Source organism: Asterias amurensis, chromosome 18, assembly GCF_032118995.1.
Source record: "Asterias amurensis chromosome 18, ASM3211899v1".
In the NCBI taxonomy this organism is placed as follows: Eukaryota; Metazoa; Echinodermata; class Asteroidea; order Forcipulatida; family Asteriidae; genus Asterias; species Asterias amurensis.
This window is the reverse complement of record NC_092665.1, coordinates 6,360,607-6,387,977: the sequence shown is the minus strand read 5'-3', so window position 1 is coordinate 6,387,977 and position 27,371 is coordinate 6,360,607. Positions and strand designations below refer to the sequence as shown.

The 27,371-nt window shown below is 38.4% G+C and overlaps 2 protein-coding genes and 2 pseudogenes across 2 annotated transcripts; 2 read left to right on the top strand and 2 right to left on the bottom strand.

Moving 5' to 3' along the window:
* LOC139950964 (alkaline phosphatase-like) overlaps positions 1–27,371 on the top strand; it is a 152,358-nt pseudogene that overhangs the window by 42,790 nt on the left and 82,197 nt on the right.
* LOC139950315 (tripartite motif-containing protein 2-like) overlaps positions 7,670–27,371 on the bottom strand; it is a 196,399-nt pseudogene continuing 176,697 nt past the window's right edge.
* Positions 11,214–16,611, bottom strand: LOC139950316 (tripartite motif-containing protein 3-like). Its single transcript, XM_071948926.1, has one exon. The coding sequence runs from the start codon at positions 16,589–16,591 to the stop codon at positions 15,311–15,313; it is 1,281 nt and encodes a 426-aa protein (XP_071805027.1). The 5' UTR covers positions 16,592–16,611; the 3' UTR covers positions 11,214–15,310.
* LOC139950322 (uncharacterized) lies at positions 20,372–24,350 on the top strand. The gene is made up of 3 exons (XM_071948934.1): positions 20,372–20,838; positions 21,577–21,693; positions 22,943–24,350. The coding sequence occupies exons 1-3, from the start codon at positions 20,666–20,668 to the stop codon at positions 22,998–23,000; spliced, it is 348 nt and encodes a 115-aa protein (XP_071805035.1). The 5' UTR covers positions 20,372–20,665; the 3' UTR covers positions 23,001–24,350.

The window sequence follows — 27,371 nt, the reverse complement described above, 5'->3', positions numbered from 1 at the left end:
TCGCACATTTTATGAGCAGCAAATACCAGTAAAAATGGCTTGATCTCCGCGGAATGCTAGGGCCGGGGACGGAGAAAGATGGCAGTGCTTCTGCTTCGTTACCGCGTAACTAACTGAAGTAAAAGACCCGTTGATGTACGCCGTGAGCAAGATACAGTCACGTTTGGAGTTCGACCATGATTCGACGACGAGGCAAAACCGTGTTTTGGAATGTGAGTACTGTTTGTGTAGGTAGAATGTCAGACAACTCGTCCGTCGGACAACTCGTCCGTTCGGACAACTCGACGGTTCAGACAACTCGACCGTTCGGACAACTCGACGGTTCGGACAACTCGACTTTGAGACAACCCGACGGATGGCCAAGACAAGTCGACGGTTAATGTTGATCATTATTATTTACCAATTATTATTTATCACTAGAAGTGTGGTGTTCCCGTGAAGCCATACTTGGTGAAACATCTGTTTGTGATTATAACACCCCTTGCAAGTATTCTGCCTGCTCATTGGTTTAGAGCGCGTCACATGACATGTCTTAGTTTTGCCAGACGACGGCCGTGTGATAGAGCGTTGGTTTGCCATGCGCTAGTCCAACAGACTAGCACATGGCGTGCAGTACCCAGACGTCCTGTGCGTGTACGAGGATTATAAATTAATAGTCTGTAACCACTTCGAATTGCACGACACTACATGCAACACAGTAAGTAAAAGTGTATGCAATCTGTATTCGCGTCGTCCGTGGATTGTAGCATTCAGGTCTGTAACTTAATAATAACAGTACAGTATTTAGAAATGTTTGGGGTGTTATAAAACAAATATTGACTGCTTTTACTCGTGCAATGGTTAAAAACTATAACTCCCTCGGTGATCCCCGTAGCGTTCTATTTTCCCTCGGCTTCGCCTCGGGAAAATAGAACGCTCCGGGGATCACCTCGGGAGTCATAGTTTTAACCATAGCACTCGAAGCAGTCAATATTTGTATACTATCTCGAGACTTTGTGTAAAAAACAGACTATGAGATGACCATGGTATGACTCTATGTGTAGCCAGCTCGTAGTTGTCTTCAATTTATTCAAAATAAAAGATTTTAAAAAACACAATTAAAACATTAAATAAGTAAAACATTCAGTGGCGTAACCAGAGGGGGGGGGGGGCAGGGGGGCCGGCGCCCCCCCCCCCCCCCGCTCGGAACCCTTGCCCCCTCCCCCCCTCTTGCCCCCCCCCCCCCCCCCATATGAAATCAGAGATAAGTATATAGGCCTTATATATAAATAGTTTAAAGGAACACGTTGCCTTGGATCGGACGAGTTGGTCAAAACAAAAGCGTTTGTAACCGTTTTTTATAAAATGCATATGGTTGGAAAGATGTTTTAAAAGTAGAATACAATGATCCACACAAGTTTGCCTCGAAACTGCGTGGTTTTCCCTCTACTGTGCGAACTAACATGGTCGGCCATTTATGGGAGTCAAAATTTTGACCCCCATAAATGGCCGACGTGTTAGTCGACGAGGTAAAAGGAAAACCACGCAATTTCGAGGCATGTTTGTGTGGATCATTGTATTCTACTTTTACAACATCTTTCTACCCAGATGCATTTTATAAAAAACGGTTACAAACGCTTTTCAAAGACCAACTCGACCGATCCAAGGCAACGTGTTCCTTTAAGGCTGCATAAAATGCCGTAAAACGGAAAACTTAACATGAAAAATGCGTGGAAACGCGCGCGCGATCGTATTGGCGGTAAATGTTTGTTGTGGTTTTGCGGTTACAGAGAGTGCAGGATGTGACAAAGTTCTGTTAATTACGTGGTGGTCTGAACGCAGACCAATAGCTCCGTAAACACAAAGTCAGATCATGGAGGTAGAAATTTCTACCTCCATGGTCAGATGCACTACAGAGAAATTTACTACAGCACAAAAATGGCCAGCGAAAAAGGTTGCTTAGACCATTTCTTCTCCTTTGAAGCAAGCGGTGCAATTGAGAGGTAGGCCTATTATTTTTAAATATCCGTTTCGTAACTAAAATGTGATTATTAAACACTCACAATTTCGATCCCGTATTTTTGGCTTACACTTGTTACAATAAGGCCGAGTAAAAAAAGAAACATGTTTAGTGTCTGGGTTTCTCAAAAATAAGGAAGGAGGAGGGGCTTTTTATTTTTTATTTCAAGGTGGTCGCCATGAATGTCAAATATCAACTGTTTTTTTTTCTGCTGCTGAAATACACAAAACATTAATGAAACAGTTTGGTCAAGGCATTCAGACAAGACATTCAGATTTTTTTTTTTTTTGCTGAGATCATTTAAAATATCCCTTTTTCAAAAAAAAAAAAAGAAAAAAAAATGTGCATGAAAAAAACTTAAGAAAAAAAAGAGGTGTCCTGTAAAAAGGAAGCGGGCGGGGACGCTAAACATTTCTATTTTTCTATTTTTACTTGGCCTAATATTATTATGTTTTGGGTATTTACACACCCACAAAGCCTAGTTGAGAATACCGTGTGCAACTCTAAATTGGTACTTGTTGACCACAGTTGGTAATTTAATCCTTTTATACAGTCAAAAAGTTTTATCTTATACAAAATATAATGTTCTCTAAGATTTTGTTGTTTTCGCAATCTTTTGTTACATGCTGACTAAAGACTGTTTTAGAACTGCATTGGTGTGTATCAACTATATATCAGTTAACATATTTAATAATAATCTTGCACTTCTTTGGCCCCCCCCAAATTTAATCTTTGCCCCCACTTGCCCCACCAAATGAAAATGTCTAGTTACGCCACTGAAAACATTATACAGCTCTATTATTAGAAGATTTACTTTTATTTACTTTATTACCAACAACAACAACAACTCGATCATTGCTCTATGGTACAAGCAATGAAAATGCAGCGGGTCATGGTAAAAAAAAAAAAAAAAAAAAAAATCAATTATCCTTTTGCCCGGATATAAACCCACCCACCATAATATACCCCCTCCCCCTGGGGAACGCCCTTGCATTATTGCCAAGTCGGTCGTCAGTACATCCCCACCCCAGGCCGCTTTTTACCCCTCCCGCCCCGTGCTGAGCCCCGTCACGGCCATCCGTCGACTTGTCTTGACCCCAAGTCGAGTTGTCTGACGGTTGAATAAATCATCCGTCGAGTTGTCCGAACCGTCGAGTTGTCTGAACCGTCGAGTTGTCCGAACGGACGAGTTGTCCGACGGACGAGTTGTCTGGTCTCCTGTAGGTAAACCTATACATTTTGATTTTGTAAATATTGCCACCATGTACAGGCCTACGAATGTTACTTTTTGTTCTAAGTTTAACCATGGAGGTAGAAATAACGCTATTGGCAGAAAAACCACTACAGAGTAGCTCAGTAATAAACACCGCTGTCGACAATACACGACTTTCTCTGTGGTAGTATTATAAAATGTTTAGTGTTGAGTACGTACGTTACGACAGCTGTGTGTTCCTTGATGTTGATGCAGTGTACACACGTAAGTCAAGTCATGTCAAGTTTAGCCCCATAAATCGGTCCAATCCACTATCAAGGATACGGAGTGGATTGGACCGATTTATGGGGCTAGTCAAGTTGAGCTTCTCCTATCCTAGTTTTCCTTTCAAAAATCGTAGGCATTATTTAATATGTGCTGTCCTTTTCTTACTTGGTTTTATTTAGCATGGTTTTATTTCGTTCAAGGTCAGTCACAAAATAATAATAATGAATTTATTTTAAAACAACAAAAATGTACTAACATGACAGATGCCGAAAGCGGAAAAAGTAAACAATAGTTCAAGATGGCGGCGCCCATGGTTACCATGTAGGGCATACTTTGTCAACTCTCAACATGTTATTCAAAAACTTCCTTCCACCTTGTTATCTCCTTACCTCTATAAATAATAATATAAGACTAAAGAGTCAATGTGATCCATCCATGATGAATCTCAAACAGTACTCAGGCTGAGCATAATTATTACTTAATAAAAAGTTATTATTTGAATTTATTTTTCAGAGATTACAGGTTTCCAAGACTATCCAGAGCTGAGTTGGTAAGATAATGAAATCATTTGTGTTGACATAGTTTTCAAGATGATAGAATGGGGGGGGGGGTGGTCATCAGTAATGGCTCAGGCTAGGATGTTGAAAGACCAAGCCCCTCACCGGATGTTATTACCACACCCAGCAGTTATTTAAATCACCAAATAAGGTTTCATATAAAGTGTTGTTTCGGTTTTGATCAAGTTTCTGTAGTGAATTTTCTGTTAATCTTATTTGTACCTTCATATTTATTTTAAAATGCAATGCATTTCTGTGTTAGTTGTAGGTAGGTTGCATCCGTTTCTTAATTACACTATTCTGGAAGTATAAATAACATAATCTTTATACTCTCTTTTCATCTTAATTTAAAGTTGCAAGTGCGTTACATTTTGTCCTACAGATCAACTTAGAACCTGGACTCCTGTTAAAGAAGAGCAAGACAATTTCATTACTATTAAGTGGAGTGGTGTTTGAGATGCACTAATTGAAATTGGGAAGAACGAATATCAAGTAGTGCAAGAGCATCTTTCGAGGATGGAAACAGTAAGTAACGTAGCGGCGTAATTAGCCTGCGGGCAACTAGTGAATTTTACTATTTGACTAGTCGCGCCTCAAATAGTTACGACTTCAACACAAGACGTAACCTGCGATTGGGAATGTGGAGTGAATTTTGACGGCACATCCCTGTTTTCGCTGGAAATGTTTTGCAAGAGTTGAACACATTTCAACTGGTGCAAATTATTTGTTGTGCATTTGTGACGTCGACATTTGTGTCGAATTTTCAGGAAGTATGAAATGGGGCTTAATCAAATTTAGATTTAGGTATAGTTGATGCATTTTAAGTTATCACTCGTGCACTCGTGGAAAATGGAAAAATATAGCGCTTCTGCGTCCCTTATCCAACGAGGCTGAAGGCCGAGTTGGATAGGACGCAGAAGCGCTATATTGTTTCTGTATTCCATGAGCGCGCTTGTGATATCAAATTTATTTTCAAGCAAACTTCAAGCAATGCATACGATGATCAGCATTTGATGCAAAAGCACCACTTTTGAATGTACATTAAGTTCTTTTATCTTCAAGTATGCGCTAATCCTCCAATCAGATTTGCAGAATGGAGTGGTGATAAAAACCTAAATTGCACGGCTACCATCACTACCTGCGTATTGTGTGTTCGATGTCATGCGCCAAGTTTGCTTGAAGATAAATACATTATCACACGCGCGCTCGTGAAAATACGGAAAATTTAGCGCTTCTGCGTCCCATATCAACTCACGCAGAAGCGCTATATTTTCCGTATTCCGCTCCGGCTTGTGTGATAACTAAGCTGTACAATTTGCCTACAGCTTATAAGAACGCTTTTTTGAGTAACAAAAAAGATTGATTTCACACAAAACCTGCTAATTTTTTGTCACCATTCTGTGCAACCTTTAATAGTGTGTACACTTTGTTTCTTTTATTTCCCAGAGGATCTATCTGTGTGGACTCGGTTCCCTGGTATACTTGCTGCATAGATCAGTAAACAAGAACCAGTCCAAATATGGATCGTGCAGCAGTAGCAGCAGATCGAGTGCCTTGTGGCACCTCATTCTTAACAAACCAGTAGGTACTTGCAGTTTGTCTGCATATGAACGTTGTCAGACAGTCTTTAATTCAGTTAGGAAAAAAACTATTGACATAGATATGGCCAGGTTATCTCCATCTGTGTTACCATGATGTTTGGTGTAGTGATAAGCCTCCTTAAAGTACTCAAGACCTCAATAAAACAAGTTAAAACCCTGCATTATTGACTCATTAACGTTTGTTGGAACTGCTGAGAGTGTATAATTAAAACATGATTTTTTTGGAAAAATAATCTTAAATTTTTAGAATTTTGAACTTTTTAATAATATTATTTTACTATTGTGTTGTGGCCAGTGGGATTGAGAATAAAAGTAAAATGGTTTGAGGCATAGGTTGGTTCAAAAAGGTAAACGATGAACATTTTGTTTTGATCTATTATTTGTGTAAATTATTGCAACAAAATGCTCACTACAATTTGTGTACAGAGCGAGCATCAACATGGGAGCTTTTAATTGTTTTGTTCATCCCCTGCTCCCTGTTTAAACTATTCCTCAAAAAGAGTTTGTCGAAATGATCTTTTTGGAGCTTAACATGAGAAATATTTAGTTGGTAATATAAAAGTATTGGACTTAAAACAGTTCAAAACTGAGGGGAGTTTTTTTTTACTGAAATTGAATTAAGTGAAGTCAGTGAAGTCAGTGAAAAGTAGCTTAGCACAGCAAAATCGTGGTTTCCAGCAAAGAAACCATCTCACATGTACCATTTTTTACTGGTACCCTGTACAATTTTGCTACGCAGAAAACTGTTAAGCAATTCGTTGTCTAAGCAGCTTTATGAAATTGGGCCTAAGTAATTAATCAAGATCATTAACCCATTTCAAGCAATTAATAGCTGGGGACTGCCTAAACTTAATTGTAATTTACTGTGTTACTTGAATTGAATGTATTTATTGAGTTTAATGTACTGAATCGAATTGAATTGAATTAAAGCAACAATGCATTGAATTAAGAATACTGTTCTGTGGACATGGAATTTTTGTTAAATTGTACAACTTGTGTATGTTGACTTCCAATACTGATTTGGACTGAGAATGTTCAATCTTTTAATGATTGAACATTTCAAACTATTAGATTGAAATAGTTCAATCTCAGTCAAGCTTGAATTTTTTTCAATCCAAATTCGATTGAAAATTTATTGAAATATTCAATCTAATAGTTTGAAATTCCAATCGTTTTAGATTGAAAATTTTCACTCTAAATAAAGATTGATTTTCAATCCGGACAGATTGTACCCCAACGGCAATCTGTGAAAGATTGACAATTCAATCTAATAGATTGCGTGCACAGTAACACATGCTTTTACGAACCGAAAGAGTTAATTACTTTTAATTATCTCAATTCAAACTAAAGTACCGATAAAAGATTCACGTGTTCTGTTAAAAGTAAACCCTTTGCAACCATCCTGGAAATTTTTGCAAGAAATTGTGAGTATAAACCTCTAAAATTTAGCGTTTCAATACTCCCATTTCGTAAAACCCGATTTTCTCGTAACCCATATTTCATCTGAAGTGGCTGTTTTGTTGGTTCGTAAAGAGCGACGATATATTTTGCTTTAAAAAGAACTCTTCTTGCAACACTCATTTAATAACACTTTTTTTGAAGGCTTCTTTAATACAATAACACTTTTTTGAAGGCTTCTTTAATACATGCATTAACTAACGCAATATTTTACTGATTTGGCTGGTATATACAGTAACACTCGTAACTCAAACTTGTGGGACGAATATAATAGTTTATCTTGTTATTTTATTTTATTTTATTTTTACTCTTTTATAATAATAATAATAATAACAAATTCTTATATAGCGCATTTCACAATAACCGTATCAATGCGCTTACTGAGTGCCCTGGTCATAGGACCAATAACAGTCCCTTTTTAATGTTTCTCAGCTCCCTGGGGAGTATTATTATTATTAATATTATTATTATTATTATTATTACTATTAATATTATTTGTACATATATATTGTTTTTTATATATATATATATACTTTTTTTTTTTTTGGGGGGGGGGTATTTATTTATTTTTTTTTTTTTGGGGGGGGGGTGGGGAACCCATATACCCCGATGTGTGTTTTAGCACTGCATACCCAGTATTTACCCGAGTTCTGTGAAAAAAATATTACTCAGGTGGGATTCGAACCAACGACCATTGCAATTCTAAAGCAGTGTCATACCAACTAGTTGCCATGACACTGCTTTTATCATATGCCTGTGATTTTTTCACAGAACTCGGGTAACCCACATCAGTGTATATGGGTAAAAACACAAAATTAATATTCTTTATCCCCGATGCAAATTTAATATCTATTATACTATTTTTCAAACTTAAACTTATTTTACATGTTGGACAGAGATAGCAAGGAAAGAGTTATACTATATATCAAACTTAAAATTCTTATTTATACTGAAAAAAATGAAGCTGCATCAAACAATTTCAGCAAATATGTGCCAAAAATGTTTTTAAAATCAAAGACAACTTTGCTTGTTTAATAATATTAACCAAAGAAACAAATATCAATTTATAAATACCCCAGACAATCTGAAGCTTGAGTCTAGGGTGATTGACAGCTTGGCATGAAACGCCCAATAATGAATAATGTTAATTATTTCTAAGAAGATATTTAAAAGATACGTTCATGACATGTGCATTCTTCGCAAACACAATGTACATGCTGTAAATTAAAACTTTTATCAAAACATAAAAATATTCAACGGCGCGAATCACTCGCACTTGAAGGGGGGTTCCACGCCACTTTTGAGCACCTTAATTCCGAAACTAATTGGAATTGGCAATTTAAATTAAATGCGCAACAAAACTAATTTCTAAACGTTAATTCTCGACATGAAATTTTTTTTTTAACTCACCTGGAATTTTTTTGTTTTTTTTTCCTTTCAAACACAAGAGTATATGCTTACGAACAATAAAACAATTTTTTTAGTAATTGTTTCTCACAATTGATATGTTTAAAAAATATATAAAGTTGTTCGGGGGGCTGACTCCGCCTACCCCTTTTGTGACCTCAATCGAGGCAGACTTTGCCTGCAATGCGTATAGTAAACACACGTGCAAAATACATGTACGTCCAAGTCGCGAGTTGGTACATTTAAAAAAGTGTTTTTCTGCATTAAGCAGCAATACACCTGGTCGGCATTGAAACGTACAAACTCACGACTTGGTCCGTACATGTACTTTGCAATTGTGTTTACGCATTACAGGCAAAGTCTGCCTCGATTGACGTCACGAACAGCACCCTCTCGGGTCGAGGTCTACTCTTAAATTTGTAAATAACATAAGAACTGATTTTTTTAAACCTTAGTTAACTGTTTGTTTATTCACATTCCACTCATCAAAACACATATTAGTGACAAAAGCTTTATTTTGAAAAATACCACTTCCAGGTGACTTTAATCAATAAACTATCTGTGATGCATTATGTACATTTGGCATTTTCACTTTCAAAATATTTTATTCTTTTGGTGCAGTGTCTTAGCCAGGAATTTGGAAAGTGGGAGTGCAAACTGAAAAAGTGGGAGTGCAACCTAAAATCACTAGAAAAATAGAAACGTGTGCGTAGCCCACAATACGAGCGCGCACCGCCAAGTCTGTCTCACCCCCCCCCCCCCCCCCCCCCCCCTCTTAAGGGCCCTGGAAGCTCTGGCTACTGTATGTGCTCTCTGGTGGTTTGATGCATTTCTGGTACCTATTTCTGTGATAAGTAAACTATTTTGATTTAATTTGTGTATTGTTTTGAACTTGAAAATGAGAGCCTTTAAAGCACAGATATTGTAAAGGTGATCGACGTCTGCTATTTAACTCTATAGCCCTTTTCACACTACAGAGCCATTTCCCGGGAAATAAACTCCCGGGAAAATCCCGGGAGTTTTTAACCCCACCGCCACCCCAGCAACCGTTCTCACTATCCCAATTTGGTAACTCCCGGGAGTACTATTTCCCAGGAATATGCACGGTCGTTTCACACTTACGATCAAACCCCAGGAAATGTGGTAAACAGGTCAGCCCATGCGGAAGTTACAATGTTTGTGGACGGAAGTCCGTTCCCATAATGCCACGCGGCCGGCTGCAAAAACCTTGCCACATGCGACCCAAAATGGCTGCACATAAATTGTGTATTTGCGTGTTGTTATATATATTATAATATATTGTGTGATTACGGCGGAGAAGAAGCCTTGCAGTTCGGGGAAGACGTCGCTGACGTCTTGTCAGGAGAAGACGATTGCTGTGACAGTGTTTTAAAGACATGCGGTATAACAATCGGATGGAATTTGTCGTGCGATTGACGGGTTTCATGGCACTTGCTGAAGTATTGGTCAAAGGTCAATCTGGTCTACCATGAAGAGCGGCCACTGGTGGTGGGAGCAAGTTGCTATTAGAAAAAGCGAAAGGGAGCTTTCTACTCTGCGAAAATTTTTTTCTTTCTTTTGAGAACTGTAATTGAATGGACTTTTGTGGCCGTGTTTTACCCAGAGGTTTTGTGTTGGCGTTCATCTCAATTTTTGCCTGTTCACACTATAGTTATTTCCCGGGAAATTCCCGGGAACTTTTGGTTGATCTGTTCACACTACAAAAATACTCCCGGGAATTTCCCGGAAAATGATGTTTTCCCAGGAAAAAATTCACCCTGCTCAGGGGCAGGGTTAAGGGAATCAACCCTGGGGTAAGGCCTAGACATTTTCTGAATGGCATTTTCGAAGGATTGCATAATAACGTCCATGATGTTAGGGCCAAGATAATTAAAGGTTTTATAGAAAAAAACACCGCATGGTCGATTTTGCACAATCTGACAATAGCAGTAGAAAGCAGACGAAGCAATCTTCCCTTCCAACATCAACAGTGCTGTTTTCCCATCGTGCAAAAAAAGAACACTGAATAGGCTTTAACCCTATATTGGCCAGCATTTTTTTCATGGCTTCATAACGACTTTTAAATGTATGTTTCTTCTAAAAAGAATGTTTGCAAGAGAACACTTATGCAATAGAAAATATTTAGGCCTTGAAAAACAAAACTAGTATCCTACCGACCTAAAGTCTTTTTTACCCAAGGTTTTCAGTTTTTTTGCAATGGGCAGGGGTCCGTTCATACCCAGCACCACGCAGGCAGTCAGCCAATTTTGAGAAAACTTTCCCGTGTCTTGTAGGCCTATGCCCATCTAGCTGTTTTTGGACTGCATCGTCGGCCAAAAATGCAACTAGTTTCAAAATGTCATCATCACTCCATCGGTCACTTCTACCCATCGTAAGAAATTGAGCAACAAATTGAGCTAAAATATTTACTGTCAGGTTGTAGACAGCAATGTCGATCGATGAACTCAAATCTGACTCTGGACAACACAAGTCCACCAACGGCCAAGTACATGTAAAAATACGAAATACCATACACACATGGCGTGTGTACGAGAAGGAAGCTTGTTCACGCCAACTATTTAGGTGTTCGGGCCAACAGCCCGGAACACCTCTTATTTTTGTTCGGTTTTTTTTTTTTATTGATACTTCTTCTTCTTCTTCTTCTTCTTCTTCTTCTTCTTCTTCTTCTTCTTCTTCTTCTGTACGTCCCTTGTCCCCCTACAAAAACATCTTTCCAAACATCGTATGAACTTGAAACTTCACACACAGTTAGATATTTATTAGGAGAAGAAACCGTGTGAGATACGTCATGATGACGTCATCAATTCTTGAGTTATGAATATTCAAAGTTTATTAATTCAAAAAATCATAACTTTTGATCTACATGAGGGATTTTTACAATCGAAACATCATCGGAATCGTCATTGAAAACTCCGTAAACGCCCCACAGACATGACCCCATTTTGATGTTGTCTTCCGGCTCAAAAGAGAGGTTGAAAATTTCAAAATTCACGTCTAAAGAACAACGTAAATCCCCATTGGTATGTGCATAAACATTGCACGTAGGCATACACACAACGTGTAGTGTATTAGCGGTGCAGCAGAGCACGCTCCAGTGATCTCCCATTCTGCTTATTAGCGGCGATTGTCCGCTAAAAAAATCACACTTCCCAAGCACATATAAAGTTGAAACTTCACACATAGTTAGATATGTATAGGAGAAGAAACCGTTTGAGTTATGTCACGATGAGTTATGTCATCAATTCTTGAGTTATGAATTTTCAAAGTTTATTATTTCAAAAAATCATAACTTTTGATCTACATGATGGGTTAAAAACTCCGTAAATGCCTCGAAGACGTGATCCCATTTTGAGCTCGTCTTCTGGTTCAAAATCGAGTTTGAAAGTTCACAATTTCTTGTATAAAGAACTACGAAATTTCCCCATTGGTTGTGCGTAACACTTGTGGCGTACACGTGTAGTGTATTAGGCATAATGTATTTGGTGGCATGCTGCCAAGTTTGTTGTACTCTGTGCCATAGCGTGATATGCATAGAGCTATAGCTATGCAGAACGCTGCGAAAACGATTTCGTTTCAATCTTCAGCGTCAAATTGTTCAAATGTTACCCTTCTGATGGCTTAGTGGTCAATGTGGAATTAAAGACGGAGTTTCGCTGAGATGGCCACCTACTTCAGTGATTCATGGGACTTTTAATTATGTGAGAAAACAACAGTACAAAATGACGAACATTGGTCATGTTTTGGTTAAACACCGAGAAGAATAGAGACGTTACATCGATCGACCACTCCCCCCGGGTGAAGGGCGTTTTGGGCCCACGGAATTCACGTCAGTATTACGATATCTATTACTTCTTGAACTTAGCATAATCATCAATGGTTTTGATTATTTGATAAAACAACTATCCAAGTTATTTTGAGTTAAATATTTTGAAGAAAAAAAATCTCTGAAATAACATAAGCCCTTTCAAACTTTCTCTAGTAGGAAAGGACGTTACGTAAACTAATCTATTTCTACCTCCATGCACAGAAATGGATGTTACAATACAAAACATTCAAAGAAAACAGAATGGTTAAAGCATAAGGCCCAAGCAATTAGGAGTGGTCTTGCTAAAATAAACTGCCGGATTAAACAAAACTTTAGTACAAACAAATCAATAAAACAATCCAGATTTTCATCTTCTTCTTCTCTTCGTCCCTTGTCCTCGAACAAAAGCACACTTCCCAAACTCGTATGAACTTGAAACTTCGCACATAGTTAGATATGCATTAGGAGTGGAATAATGTGTTAGTTAGGTCATGATGACGTCATCCATTCTTGAGTAATAAAAATTCAAATTATTATTTCAAAAAATCATTATTTTTGATCCACGTTTTTTTTTTTTACTTCTTTTTTAAAACATTATCAATAGAGCGCGAAAAAGCTTCATGAAGAATAGTCTTCGTTCAAGGCGGTTAAACATACATGCCCCTTACAGTCTTTTCTTCAGTCGTCAGTCAATATTTCCTAAGTTCATATTTCCTAAACTACATAAGCTATTTTGACAATCTGTACATCATATGAAAGGGCTTTACGTACTTGACAGAAATGGATATGTTGGTGAACTTTCGTTGACCTATTGACCTGTTTAAACGGGAAGTGACTGTGAAATGATTTGAAAGGGCGTGGTTTATTGTCTTTTAGGTCGAAATAAACATCCTTTGATGCTTTACCATCACACCATACAAGTCTGGCAAAGGTCTGGTTTAAAACAAATATTACCGATGACGTCACCAAACATACACTTTTACTAGATGACGTAATCATGTAGTTTTGACAGTTTTTGTAATTTGAATCATTTATTACAAATCTTGAGAACAAAGCAAGGTGTAATATTTGTTATTTAATCCAGGCTTTTACTCCCGGAAACCGAACACCTTGAGTTTGTTCACAAACTCTCAATCTCTAGTTATTCTATTCCTATTCCATTCACGTGGTCAATTTTTTTAATTCATATATTTATTTGTAAATTACAGATGTTATTCACTTTTATTTTCGTACCTAAACGTAAACACTTTCAGAAGGAGAAAACAAAAAAGGGCCATTGTTACCACGCGAATTATTTGGCGCGCTATTTTTGACGTCTGTGACCTTTCGAGATTAATGACGTCTCAACACAGTGGAAGCAAAAGGTGGGGTAAGTTAGACCCGCTTTCGTTCTCACTAGCTACTTTTCCCGGGAAAAACGTTTTTCCCCGGGGTTAACGCCTTTAACCCTACCCCTTAACTGGGTTAATTATTTCCCGGGAAAATGTTATTTCCCGGGAATTTTTTTGTAGTGTGAACAGATCGACTAACATTTCCCGGGAATTTCCCGGGAAATACCTGTAGTGTGAAAAGGGCTTATGAAATGTTTCTGGGTCAATATTAGGCCAGTTCAAAGCAGTTACTTGGACCATGGAGCTGTGTTTGGACCCATTTAGCATGAAATGATTCAAAAGAGATCAAATAATGCAGTACAAGTTTGCTGTCAACAACATATTTTTTGCCATGTGTTACTCTTGATACAAAGTTTTGCTTAAAGACTAAAAAAAAATGAAGAGGTATTGAAGAAGAAATTAAGAGTTATCATTTACTAATGTTAGTTTTGTTTCCATTCTTGTCCATTCGATTTCAGAACTATAGGCCTAAGGTCAAGAAGCTGATAATAGTTTTTGTATTTATTTTAAACAAATTAATTAGTTAATGTAAAATAACGATTCACACAAGTATTTGCAACCATCAATATGCCAAGAGTGATTTACATGTACCATAATTGTTTGCTTAATTTAAACTGACTGATCATGGTAATTAATATTTTCCTTAGTATGTGTTAAGGTTTCATAACGTTTAAGTCTTCCAGTCTGTGGAGAATAAAGAACAAACAGTTACGAAAGACAGTGCCATTTAAGTAGTTCCACTGGGCAAAAAAACGTACCATGCATTGAAAAATAAATTTAGGAGGTCTACAGCAAAACTGACTTGAGATTTGAAAAGAAATATGAACCAGTTTTTGATCCTTTTGAGCGGAAAATAAACATTGTTTTGTCAACTGCATTAACACCCATGAGATGTAAACATTGAAATCCAAAAAAGTCTCGATGTTTCAAACAAACTCTACAACGAACAAACGATGTGCCCTTGAATTTCTAGAAGGAAAAAAGATCGTCATGTTTGCCGCCGACGAGTTGGGAAAAACTGCGGAACCAATCTACAAAGCAACTGCAGAATGTATGCGGTAAAAGGTGCACTGCACCGCGTGTCACACAGTTACTGATTCTGACGTCATAGTAGAAAAATCCAGAGCGCGATGGTTTGTAGGATCGTGGAGATGAGATTGGTACCTAAAATAATTGAAACGAAAACGCGTGTGAATTCGCCTCTATCATACCACGCGTGCATTGAGTTCATGCTGCCTGCTGATGACGGTCGATGACGTGTAATTTGCACGTGCGTTGTGTAATGTGTGTTTTGTGCGTTGTGTTTTGTATAGTCGCAATGTGGTCAGGGTTTTCGAGGCAACTTCGAGTGATTGTTTTATGGTTGCGTCGTTGAAATTTTGATTCAAAAAGTAGGAAATCTGGTAAAGCCAAATCTAATCTTACTCACTGCTGTTTTTAAACTGTTCAACAACAACAAAATAATAAAAGAAGTTCAGTAATTTTCACTAAAATCATTTAACAGCACGGCTTCACCCAAGCCGTGCATCAAATTTTTGCCCGTGTTTTCAGCCCAACTGACCGTGCCAACACGGCGTGCACGGCTCGCTAGCTAACACGTTGCTTGACCCCCACGACCACCTCTACCTCCTCCTCTCTTTTTTCCTTGACCTCCCTGACCTTGATTCCCACCTCTGTGACCTTGACCTCCTCTGTGACTCTTTCCTCCTCTTCCTCCTCTTCCTCCTCCTCCTCCTCCTCCTCCTCCTCCTCCTCCTCCTCCTCTATGTGGCTCACCAGATACTCCACCAGGCACCGATGTTTGTTGCATATACATCAGCGGTAGAGGGGGGTACATGGCTTGGGGTACGTTCCCGCCTTTCATACCACCTCCCGAAGCGAGATTTGGGCCTTTTGTACTGTCAGTTTCTGCTTCACTTGTTTTTTCTTGACTACATTTTTTCTTATTTTTTGGCTTAGCGTTACCTTTTCTGGGACCACTCGGTCTTGGCCAGCCTTGAACTTCCTCCTCAGCCCCGACAAACATAGGGTACTGCACCTTGCTCGGGGTGTCGAGCATCACATGTCCTTTGTCTCTATAAGATGACAATGTTTCCACGAGACTTTTGGATTGATCCAGAACGTCGATCTTGGTGGTACCTTTAGCATGTTGGGTCAGGTCAAGTAGGTCTTGAGTGTGCTCTACAAGACTGCACCGATACTCCTTGATAAGGGCATCTTTGTTGTTGAGCATCCTCATTCCCTCCTGGCGACACACCTCTATCTCGTTAATCACCTGGTCGCAGCGTTGATTTAGATTCTCCACTGTGGCAAGAAGGACCCCTCTCGACTTCTTGGTGAGCTTGATCAGCCCCTTGGCGAGCTGTAACTCCTTCTGATTGATCTGCTGCCTCCAAGTGTATGCCTCATCAAGATTGGTACACTTGTGGTCTGGTCTTGGGTGGTCGACCACAGTGCAGTCACGGCATATCAGAAGCTCACAAGTGGAGCAGTAAAACTTCATTTTTTCCTTGTGCAACTCACACATTGTCAACTCACCATCCTCTACTTCGCCCGATTTCGGAGTGCTCTCATTCTCCTCGTCTTCTGGTTCATCCACTTCATCGGCATTCAGGTTGAGTGACTCCAGAAGGCTCTGCAGAGCAAAATTCGTAGTCAGCCCATCTACTCCTTCTGATGGAACAATGGTCACATCACGACACAAGGGACAGACGATTCTAGGGTCGTTGTCGTCCAGGATTGCGTCCAGACATCCCAGACAAAATGTATGCCCACATATGAGAAGTTTAGGCACAACCAACTTTCCCATACAAATTACACATTCCAGTTGACTGGCAACGTGGGAAGAAAGAGCAAATTCTACGGACGACATGTTGTACAACTTGCAATTGCACGAATATTGTAAGATAGTATTACAGTGTTCGAATTTGTTAAAAACGCGCTTATAAAATTGGCGCGCAATGTTGATTTCTTACAAGTTCAAGTTTGCGCTTTAAAATTTAATTTGCGCAGTGTATTGCCACAGACCACTCAAAGCACGGGTTAAGGCATTGAGCACCGTATTATTGGTAATTACTTAAAATAATCGTAAGCATACAAATGTACTTGGTAACAAGCAATGGAGAGCTGTTGATAGTATAAAACATTGTGAGAAACGGCTCCCTCTGAAGTGACGTAGTTTTCGAGAAACTAAGTACATTTCCACAAACATTCGAATTTGATATCTAGACCTCATAATTAGATTTTAAGGTACCAAAATCAAGCATCTGAAAGCACACAACTCAGTGTGACAAATGTTTTGTTTTCTATTTTTATCTCGCAACTTCGACGACCAAGTGTTCACAGGTTTATTATGTTGTGCATAAGTATATACATATAAGTAACACCTGCCAAGTGAGTTGTTATTGACATTCCAGTCTTCAGTTTATCACGGATGATTCCTGACTAAACAACTTTCAATTACAGGTTTTTAGCAATATCACTTCAGAAATAGTTTAGTTAAGATCCAGCCGAACCCTATTTCATACAAGCATCCACTTTGAACCATTTTTTTGTTAGCCCTTCGTGACCTATTCCGACAGCAATGCGCAACCCCAGGCTGCAATTTGCACATTACGCGAGCAATTACGTAGACTGTGCTATCAAAATTAACACACCGAGCAATGTGATGAAAATGAGCGCCTTTACCGTTTTTGCGCTCAACAGTACATGTAATGGAAAATCCCTATCATGTTGTGCACATCAGCAATTCGTGACCTTGGTCACGTCAGCATAATACAACATCGTTCCCAGTGGCAAACGTATGGTGGCCCCGAAGGGACATCGCATAACGCAAACGTGTGCGCACACGTATGCAATGTCGTGAAACAAATCGCGAATATATGCACACACGTATACAATATCGTGAAACAATTCGCGAATATGTGCGCACACGTATGCAATGTCGTGAAACAAATCGCGAATATGTGCGCACACGTATGCAATCTCGTGAACCAAATCGTGAATATGTGCGCACACGTATGCAATTTCGTGAACCAAATCGTGAATATGTGCGCACACGAGTGCGATTTGTTTTGCAATGTCGTGAATTTTATTGCATACCATGTTGCATACCATTAGGATGATGTCATAGTTGTGGATAATTTGTTACCGATCTAGGGAGTACTGTGGCGCTACAGCAGGCTCCCTCTGTTAAGCATGTGTATACCCAGGAACTTGGCACCAGGCCAAGGACGACCACACGCCTCGCTTGCCTCACAACAAAGACTACTGCTGCAATGACTACCGCTTATCTCACTGTTGGAAAGAAACCCCCCAGATCATTAGACATTTTATTCAAAGGTATGCAACATGGTATGCAATAAAATTCACGACATCGCAAATAATATTCGCAGACGTGTGCGCACATATTCGCGAATTGTTTCACGACATTGCATACGTGTGCGCACATATTCGCGAATTGTTTCACGACATTGCATACGTGTGCGCACATATTTGCGAATTGTTTCACGACATTGCATTCGTGTGCGCACATATTTGCGAATTGTTTTACGACATTGCATACGTATGCGCACACGTTTGCGATATGCGATGTCCCTTCAGGGCCACCATACAAACGATATGTACGTTTACATTGATCTCGTGGTCGGTTGTATGCGGGTTGTTACCTCGGGCAAAACATTGTTTTGTAATCTCAACATAAATGGCCGACCGTAGTATTGGACGAGGTAAAAAGAAAACCACGCAATTTCGAGGCATTATTTGTGTGGATCATTGTATTCTACTTTTACATCATCTTTCTAACCATAATGCGTTTTATAATAAACGGTCACAAAACGCCTTTCAAAGACCAACTCGACCGATCCAAGGCAACGTGTTCCTTTAAAAGAAGTTTCAGAGAAAAATCTTGCTCATTTCTGACTTCAGTAGAAATCGTAAGAAACCATTTCTTACTTCAGTAAGAAACAGTAACAAACCATTTGTGACATGTAACAAACAGTAACAAACCATTTGTGACATGTAACAAACAGTAACAAACCATTTGTGACATGTAACAAACAGTAAGAAACCATTTCTTACTTCACCATTTCCGGTCCCCCCACATGCTGAACTGTGTACAAACTTCTTCTGATAGTGCCCTCTTTTGAATCTTCCTCCTTAACCCACGGTAATTTCCCATTATGGAGGACCGAATCTCCTGAGAACAGAAGTACCCCACTCCGAATAAAACCCACCCGTATGCGTATAGTCTGTGTATATAACGCCCGACCCAACCGTATACACTGTCGATAGCTCAACGCACACCGTACGACTACTGTGCACAAGTCATCCGCACTCGGGGGCTTACCAATTTCTGCATGCGGAGGCCGTATATTATAAGACGAATTCAACGCGAAATTCGAATTTCTCAAGTTCTTCGCAAAAACATACGCCACTCTTGTGAGAGGGGCAATTCGAAGCGCTTCATTAAAGGAACACGTTGCCTTGGATCGGTCGAGTTGGTCTTTGAAAAGCGTCCTGTAACCGTTTGTTATAAAATCGATATGGTTAGAAAGATGTTTTAAAAGTAGAATATAATGATCTACACAAATATGCCTCGAAATACCGTGGTTTTCGTTTTACCTCGTCCAATAACACGGTCGGCCATAAATTTATGGGAGTCAAAAATTTGACTCCCATAAATGGCCGACCGTGTTAGTTTGCGACGTAAAATGAAAACCATGCAATTTCGAGTGATACTTGTGTGGATCATTATATTCTACTTTTGAAACATCTTTCTAACCATATGCATTTCATAACAAACGGTTTCAAACGCTTTCCATAGACCAACTCAACCGATCCAAGGCAACGTGTTCCTTTAATTTGCAGTGAAGTAGTGAAGACGGTTATCTGCCATTGTAAGCATTGGTGAGCCATTGGTACTAGTGGTAAAGCGTGCGTATTATTGTTATGAGAGGTCGAGGGACGAGCGAGGTTTCACTGACTGACAAGCGCAACTTTTGCAGTGGGCGATTCATCGCGAATTTCAAATAAAAATGTATTCATATTCGTAATATATATTCGCCACAGTGTGAGAGTAGCATAACCTAGACAAAATTGTAACAGAATTTTTCAAAAACAACTTATCAAAAAATAGAAAAAAAGTAAGCATGGCATGTGTATAATTTCAAAAACAATAATAAAAAATTGTCATTTTCGCCTCTGTTTGTTTACCCTATTAAATAATGTAATATAGGCTACATAATACGTCCTGATGGGGGTAAAAGTGATATAATTTTCACCTCAAATTTGCAAAATGTCTCGGAAAATGATATTCATAATTTGCGTAAATTTAAAGTTGCCGTTTTCGCCTCTATTTAGTGTATGTGTGCACACGCCCTGGGTGTAGAACTAATATCTTTATCAAAATTTGCAAGAAAATGTCTCTTGAAACCAGGAACTCCAAAATAAAGTATCACTAACAGTTTAGAAAGACGCTGTATCGTCATACGCACGAACGAAAAATGCTTGCCAAGCATATTTACCTTTGACACAGTGCGACGATAGCTGTTACATTTACCATCCCCGGAGGGCGTAGTCTAAATATAGATACGTGCTATTGCAATGGCATGGGTGTATACACACGATACGCGCTATTGCAATGGCATGGATTTATTACACACGTCGATCGTGTTTATCTGTGTCTAGAGCTTTTCGTCGTGTTTTCATGTTTGAGTGTGCGCAACCACCGCACCTTATCCGTAGGGAAAGGACCTGCGGGTGTATTATGCGTTTTTGACGGCGCATCAAAATGGCCATGAAGAAGAGGTGAGGAACAGGAAAGTTACCTGGGCAGTATCGGAATCTGCCAACAAAAGAAGGAAATCTGTGCAAAACAGAGATTATCAGAAGGAAGTACACAGCAGGCTAGGTCAATCCAGCTGATGCGAATGATGAGTTCCAATCAATGCGAGAGCAGTGTAAACTCATTAACTCAAAACTGTCCCAGTTTGTCAAACATCTGATGACAGTCCTGTCCGCGATCTTGTTTACTTACTACACTGTTCATGTTCTAGATCTACCAGTAGACTTCTACTTGTGGTCAAGACCAGAGTTTACGACTAGAATATTCACCAGAAGGTAGGCTATTAAAGTTTTACTCGCATTTTACTCGCTCTCTTCACCTATGTATTAATTTTTGCTTCAGTTCATTGCTTTCGTTAGGTTAGGGGTCCATACTCTCGACAAGCTATGCTTTTTATCGGGCCCCCCTCCACAAGTGATGATATTACGAAAATAATGTTTAAATATTCCTTCTTTTTTGTTTTAAAGTGGATTAAAGAATTAATTATAATGAAACGGGCTTCTTATTGATCCTGGGTTTTTTTAAGAAAGAGCTTGGTTTCGGGGTTTTTTATTATAATTTTTTTGTACTAAAGAATATGCCTGCAAAATAGCTGGAAAGGTCTCATTGATTAATTTTGTTTTCATTATAAAAAAATAAAATCTAAATAAACGGTTAATAAGGCCTATGTTTTCACACAGCATGGTCGTCACAGGCATGCAACTGTAACTTAAACAAAAAGGAGGAAATTACAAAATGTCACAAAATTTTGTACGATATTTTTCAATTGAAAGTACTGAGAATAAAAAAAAAATTATATCAGCTGATGTAGTTGCATGCCTGACATCAGTGTGAAAACCCTTTTCTCCCTGGCATAGTCTAGGGACCCTCTAGAAAAAAATAAACAATACAACTGAAAATGGAGGGGAAAAACTTGGAAGAATAAATAAATGCCTTGTCGTGTAAACAAACGGTATCATAATTTATACTCATGGTCATACCATAAATGTGTTGTGTTTAATTTCACTTTTCAGTGATCAAGATAGTCTACTGGTGTCATCAACGCCAATAAAGAAAACCACAGCAAAGAGACTGTTTGGACCCATGGAGAAAGGAATGTCACTAGACCATGCAGACATTAACTCAGAACGGTTAGTAATAAAGTTGTCAAAGGTACAATCTTTCTGAAGGTTCTATGAAGAAGGGATGGCATTCAAGGACCTTGCAACTTGTCTTGTTTTATATATACTAAGGCTACTTGTGAACTGATCAACCACAACGACCGTGAATGCACAAAATAGATAATGGCCTGACGTTTCAACCCAGTCTAATTTCGAAGGCTAAATGCATACACTGTTAATTTTGTTTCTGAACAGACACAATAATCATAATTTGATGTTTGTTCACAAACGTCACTCATACAGGTTAAACAAGTCTAGTATCAAAACAAAAATGGACATGACAGGTTGTTTTTGAAAGAACATTTATTGTAACAATTAGGATGCCTTTTATTCCAAATTACGACTAAACAGAAAAACAGTTAAAACTTTTAACTTGCCAATAAATAGACAGAAAATGCCTTGCCTTTATGCACTGCAAAAACTGGGGTGTAAAAAATTAACACCAATGTATTTTCACTTTATTGAGACCCTAAAAATAACCCAAATTAAAGGAACACGTTGCCTTGGATCAGTCGAGTTGTTCTTTGAAAAGCGTAACCGTTTGTAATAAAAAGCATATGGTTAGAAAAATTATTCAAAAGTAGAATACAATGATCCACACAAATTTGCCTCGAAATTGCAAGGTTTTCCTTTTACTTTGCGAATTAACACGGTCGGCCATTTATGGGAGAAATTTGACGCCCACAGATGGCCGACTGTGTTAGTCGATGAGGTAAAAGGATAACCACCCAATTTCGCGTAATACTAGTGTGGATCATTATATTCTACTTTTAAAATATCTTTCTAATCATAATGTATTTTATAACAAACGGTTACAAACACTTTTCAAAGACCAACTCGACCGATCCAAGGGAACAATTGAGTGTTATTTTCATGTTGCTAAACACCCAATGATGTAAACAATAAGTTGTTGTTTGTACATGTATCTTTGTTTGACATTGATCTTGTGTCAATTTTAACACCCAAGTATGTGCGCGTGTATCCTTGAATGTTTCGTAAAAGTAAGCTGTTTCCAAAATCAGTTGTTTTTGTTATATCAACAAACTACACCTCTAGTAACTAAATAAACCTTCCAAAGGATATTCTTAGGAACATACATATTCATTTCAATACATCCTCTTGTAATAAAATTCTTCAATTTTCAAGAGCTCCAGAACACTTTAACTTGTCAAACCAAGGTGTATTTTTCTGATCTCATATTATTATTTCCCTTTCCCAGGTTTCCACAGGTAAAAGAAATGGTCAGCACATCCCAAGCCCAAACCGCAGCCCTATAGCTACATCACAGATTCGATGGAGAGGATTGCAGCTAAAAGATCATAAGTGGGCGGGGCGGGTACATGGTTATTTATCATAGCATGTCACTTTTTACTTTATCTGATGATAATCCACAACGCATTTCTTTCACCATTGCAAAAGTGCCAGCCCCATCCATAGAAAAACTAGTCTAGGAGAGACTTGATGGGATGAACAAGAAGTAAAGAAATTGGAAATCTCATTCTTTTCACTTTGAAAAACAAAACCACTTGTTTGTTTGGGTTGAAATCATACATGTTCTGTAGTGCAGCATTGCAACACTAAATTTAAAAGATGTGTAAACTATTTTAATTTGTGGGTCAGTCCATCAATGGTTTTAAAACCATTGGCGTTACATGGTTTAAAACTATTGCAGGTTAAATATTTTGTAACGTCTGTTTTATAGACACTTTTTGGTAGTTGTCAAAGACCAGTTTTCTCACGTTGAGTATCTCAACATTTACATGCACAAAATGACAAACCTGTGAAAATTTGAACTCAATTGGTCATCAAAGTTGCGGTAAAATAATGGAAGAAAAAAACCCTTGTCACACCAAGTTGTGTGCTTTCATGACTTGATTTTGAGACCTCAAATTCTAAATCTGAGGTCTTGAAGTCACATTTGTGGAAAATTACTTCTTTCTTGGAAACTAAGTTACTTCCGAGGGAGCCGTTTCTCACAATGTTTTACACTATCAACAGCTCTCCATTGCTTGTTACCAAGTTTTTATGCTAACAATTATTTTGAGTAGTTTACCAATAGTGATCATCTTGAAGATTGTTCATATCAGCCAAAATCACAACTATCAGCCAAAATTAACTCCCACTTTAATTTCCTAAATACATATGTACCAAGTGGAAGGTCTCATTTCTGACTTGATCATTAAATTTAACAAGTTGAGGTAAAATGACGTGTTCTTGGATCATTTTCTTGTCTTTTGAGTATGTCCTTGTTATGAATGATACACCTTTGAATTAATGTAATTTCTTTATCCATAGTTTGTTTTTATTAATCTTATTCCTCATTTTGGCTTGACCCATATACATTGATGTGTCAATAGCATACTCAGTACTTCCACCAAATTCTGTGAAAAAAAGCAAGCATGTTACTCGGGTGGGATTCAAACCAATGACCTTTGCAATTCTAGAGCCAATTAGACTAGTTTCTATGACACTGCTCTAGAATTGCAAATACTAATAATATAATAACATGCATTTATATAGCGCTTAATACAAAGTTTCTAAGCGCTGCAAGGGTCGTGGGTTCGAATACCACCCAAGTAATTTGTCTGTGATGTTTTTTTTTCAAAGATTTTTGATAAGTTCCAAAATACAGTGGCTCACACGCATCGGTTTATATGGGTAAAACCACAATAAATATTCATAATCCCTGATGCAAATAAAACATATTCTAAATCTCATATTGTTGTTATACTTAACATTTTTGTGTGTAAAAAAAATTCACTATGTAGAAACCAGCTACATACAGCTGCTTATAACAACCCTCCTATGTCTCGATTGCAAAAATTAATGAGCTGAGCTTATAAATTAGTGTGGAGACACTCATACTAAAATATGCAACAAATAACAAGGGGAACAGATTGTGCGAGTTTTAAAAGTAGTTTGGGTTTGAACAATGGAAAAGTAATTGGAGTGAGACTTGAACCAGCAATCTTAAGATTAGCGTACATGCACTCTAACAAAATGAGCTAGCCAGCACTATGTTGGCTGTGTCCCTATTAATCAATTTCTGATGACAAATAGGGACACCGCCAGCATGGGCTGGATAGCTCAGTTGGTAGAACACTTGTACGTTAATTCAGAGGTCATTGGTTCATGTCTCACTGCGGTTAATTTCTCTTTGTTCAAACTCAAGCAATTAAAATATTTTAGAACATGCTGAAAAATTGCAATATTATTTGTAATAAGAGCCTTCGAGGTCTGAACCCAATATAAACACCATTTGGTGCTAGAAACCTATCCCTTATTGATAAAACAAAACACATGGGATGAATCTACGGTTTATAGCACCAAGTCGCCCATGCTGCTAAAAAAAACATGCTGCCTATTATGCTGCATGCTGAAAAACTGTCATTATTGTGGATTTGCTCTGCTGCCAGCATGTCATCCCTGTAATCCATGAGCTGTGTGTGTGTGTGTGTGTGAGGCACCCATTTCACCGTCCTAGTGCAAAACTTATTCTCCTCCAGCAGCGTTATATCCCTGCGATTTCTACATCTGCACCATGACAAAACTTCTTGAGGGGGAGCTTGGGGTTCATGGCTTGTGCTTGTTAGCTGCAGAATGCAATTGACATGCTGCAAGCTGCTGTCTCTACAGCTCTGCGGTTACATTTTCAACCTCCTTGGAAGAGCGTTGAGATATTTCTGAAACGGTAGACACACATTATTGTTATTTACATTCAGGCATATTCATCCTAGGCTGTTTGACAATGTGTTGCTCTTGGGAAAACCAGACAACTGTGATAAGTGTACGATAGCCTTACACCATGTGAAGATCAGCCCTTCCACTATCTAAACTATTTGTTGTTGTTTTCCAAAATTACCAGTATATCATGCCTGCACCTGCTCTAAATGTTTTATTTTATGTATTTATTTTGTATTTGTATATGCCCCTGTAAATATTTCCCTAATTTTTGGTTTGTAATTTTATGGTTTGATTCATAGTGTTTTTATGTGTATAAATATTATTTATTGTTCTACCCCTTGCCTTGCTGTCTTTCTTCATTCAAGTTCAGTTAGTTTTCCATATACGTAAATATTGTTTTATGTTGATGAAATTCATCTATATATTTTCACAGACTGATTCAGGTACATGCAGCTCCTGTAAACCATATAGACATATTTTAACTTGTATTTGTACAAAAAAATAATAAACATTCAGAATACCTTGATATTGCTTTCTCTTCTTGAATTTGTTTCGCACAGCATCAGATTTGCCTGTTCTCCCCTCGCCTTCAGTTGTTTCTGAATCCGACTCCTGAAAAAATACAGAATTTAATTATAGTGCCCTATCCGTTTGCCATAATAAATTGCTGTAAACAAATTGTTGGGTTTTTGTTGTAACATGTTTTCAGATTTACATTTAACTTATACATTTTGGGTAGTAAAAAGCTTCTCTTAAAATGTTACTTGCTGCAAAGTATTGAGGCATTTGGTAAAACAAAGTCACGCAAAATAATCCATCTCCGTTTTAGCACGCATGTAAAAACGTAATTACCAGTTATGCTATAAATACTAGTATAACTTACTGGTAACATATTTTACATGCTGTAATAATTGTTCGTCTCACCAGGGTATCAGCAAGTATAGTATTGTAAGGGTAGCTATCAGTATTTACCGTATAAGTTTAATGTAAATCTGTAGATTATAGATATTTGTGTTTTGTGTCCTGATCCTACAAGTACAATAAGTACTCAAACCGTTTGCCGTTTTCTCGAGAGAAAATGATGAAAATTCACCCGTTTTCCAGAACGGTGAATAATAACGAAAGTGACAATAAACACGATTGGATCGACTTGGATAAAACTGGGGTAACACTAACAGTAACACATAAGGCTAAAATAGTGGTAACGCTTACTTTATTATTGAGATCCCTGTTGTTGTTCCTCACTTCCTTCCGGTCCTTTTGTTTGTCTTGTGCCACACACACTCGCAAAGCTCGTGGGAAAGCTCCCCGTGTTCCACTGTTTTCTGGCAAGTGTTCTTGCAACAAGCACAGAGTGACGGGCTTACCATGAACAGTGTATCATCTCCGATTCCGCCATCTTTGTATTCACGACGAACTAACAGAGGGTGTAAGTCACCCTCGCAGAACAGCGTAAACAACTTTTATGAGCGAGAGGGCGCTATTGCAAAAACTGGTTTGTCTTTGACGATAGGGGGCCTTTAAGTACCAAAGGTGCAAACAAATGTTAATTACATTTTGTTTAAAGGAATTAACATTACAGAATTGGTTCTGCTAACAAAACAGCTGCTGGCAGTTAGTGTAAGCACTTTAGTAATCCACCTTATACATAAACTGACAAACCTGTCGAAGATTGAGATTGATCGGCCATCTGTCACGAGAAAATAGTGGAAACTTGTCATCAAAATATGTTTTTTCTCTTCTCATTATTCTCTGCAACTCTGCAAGATTTTTCCCGCTGATTTTTTATTTGATGCACAATGTGGGATACACAAAATGAAAACACTGGTCTTTCAAAATATTACCAAAGGTGTCGCGTCCAGTGCCTAGAACGACCCACATTATTACCATTGTAATTGGGACACCCCCCCCCCCCACCTATTCCCACCCCGCCCACACCACCCAGTTTTTCTTTGCGGTGTTGT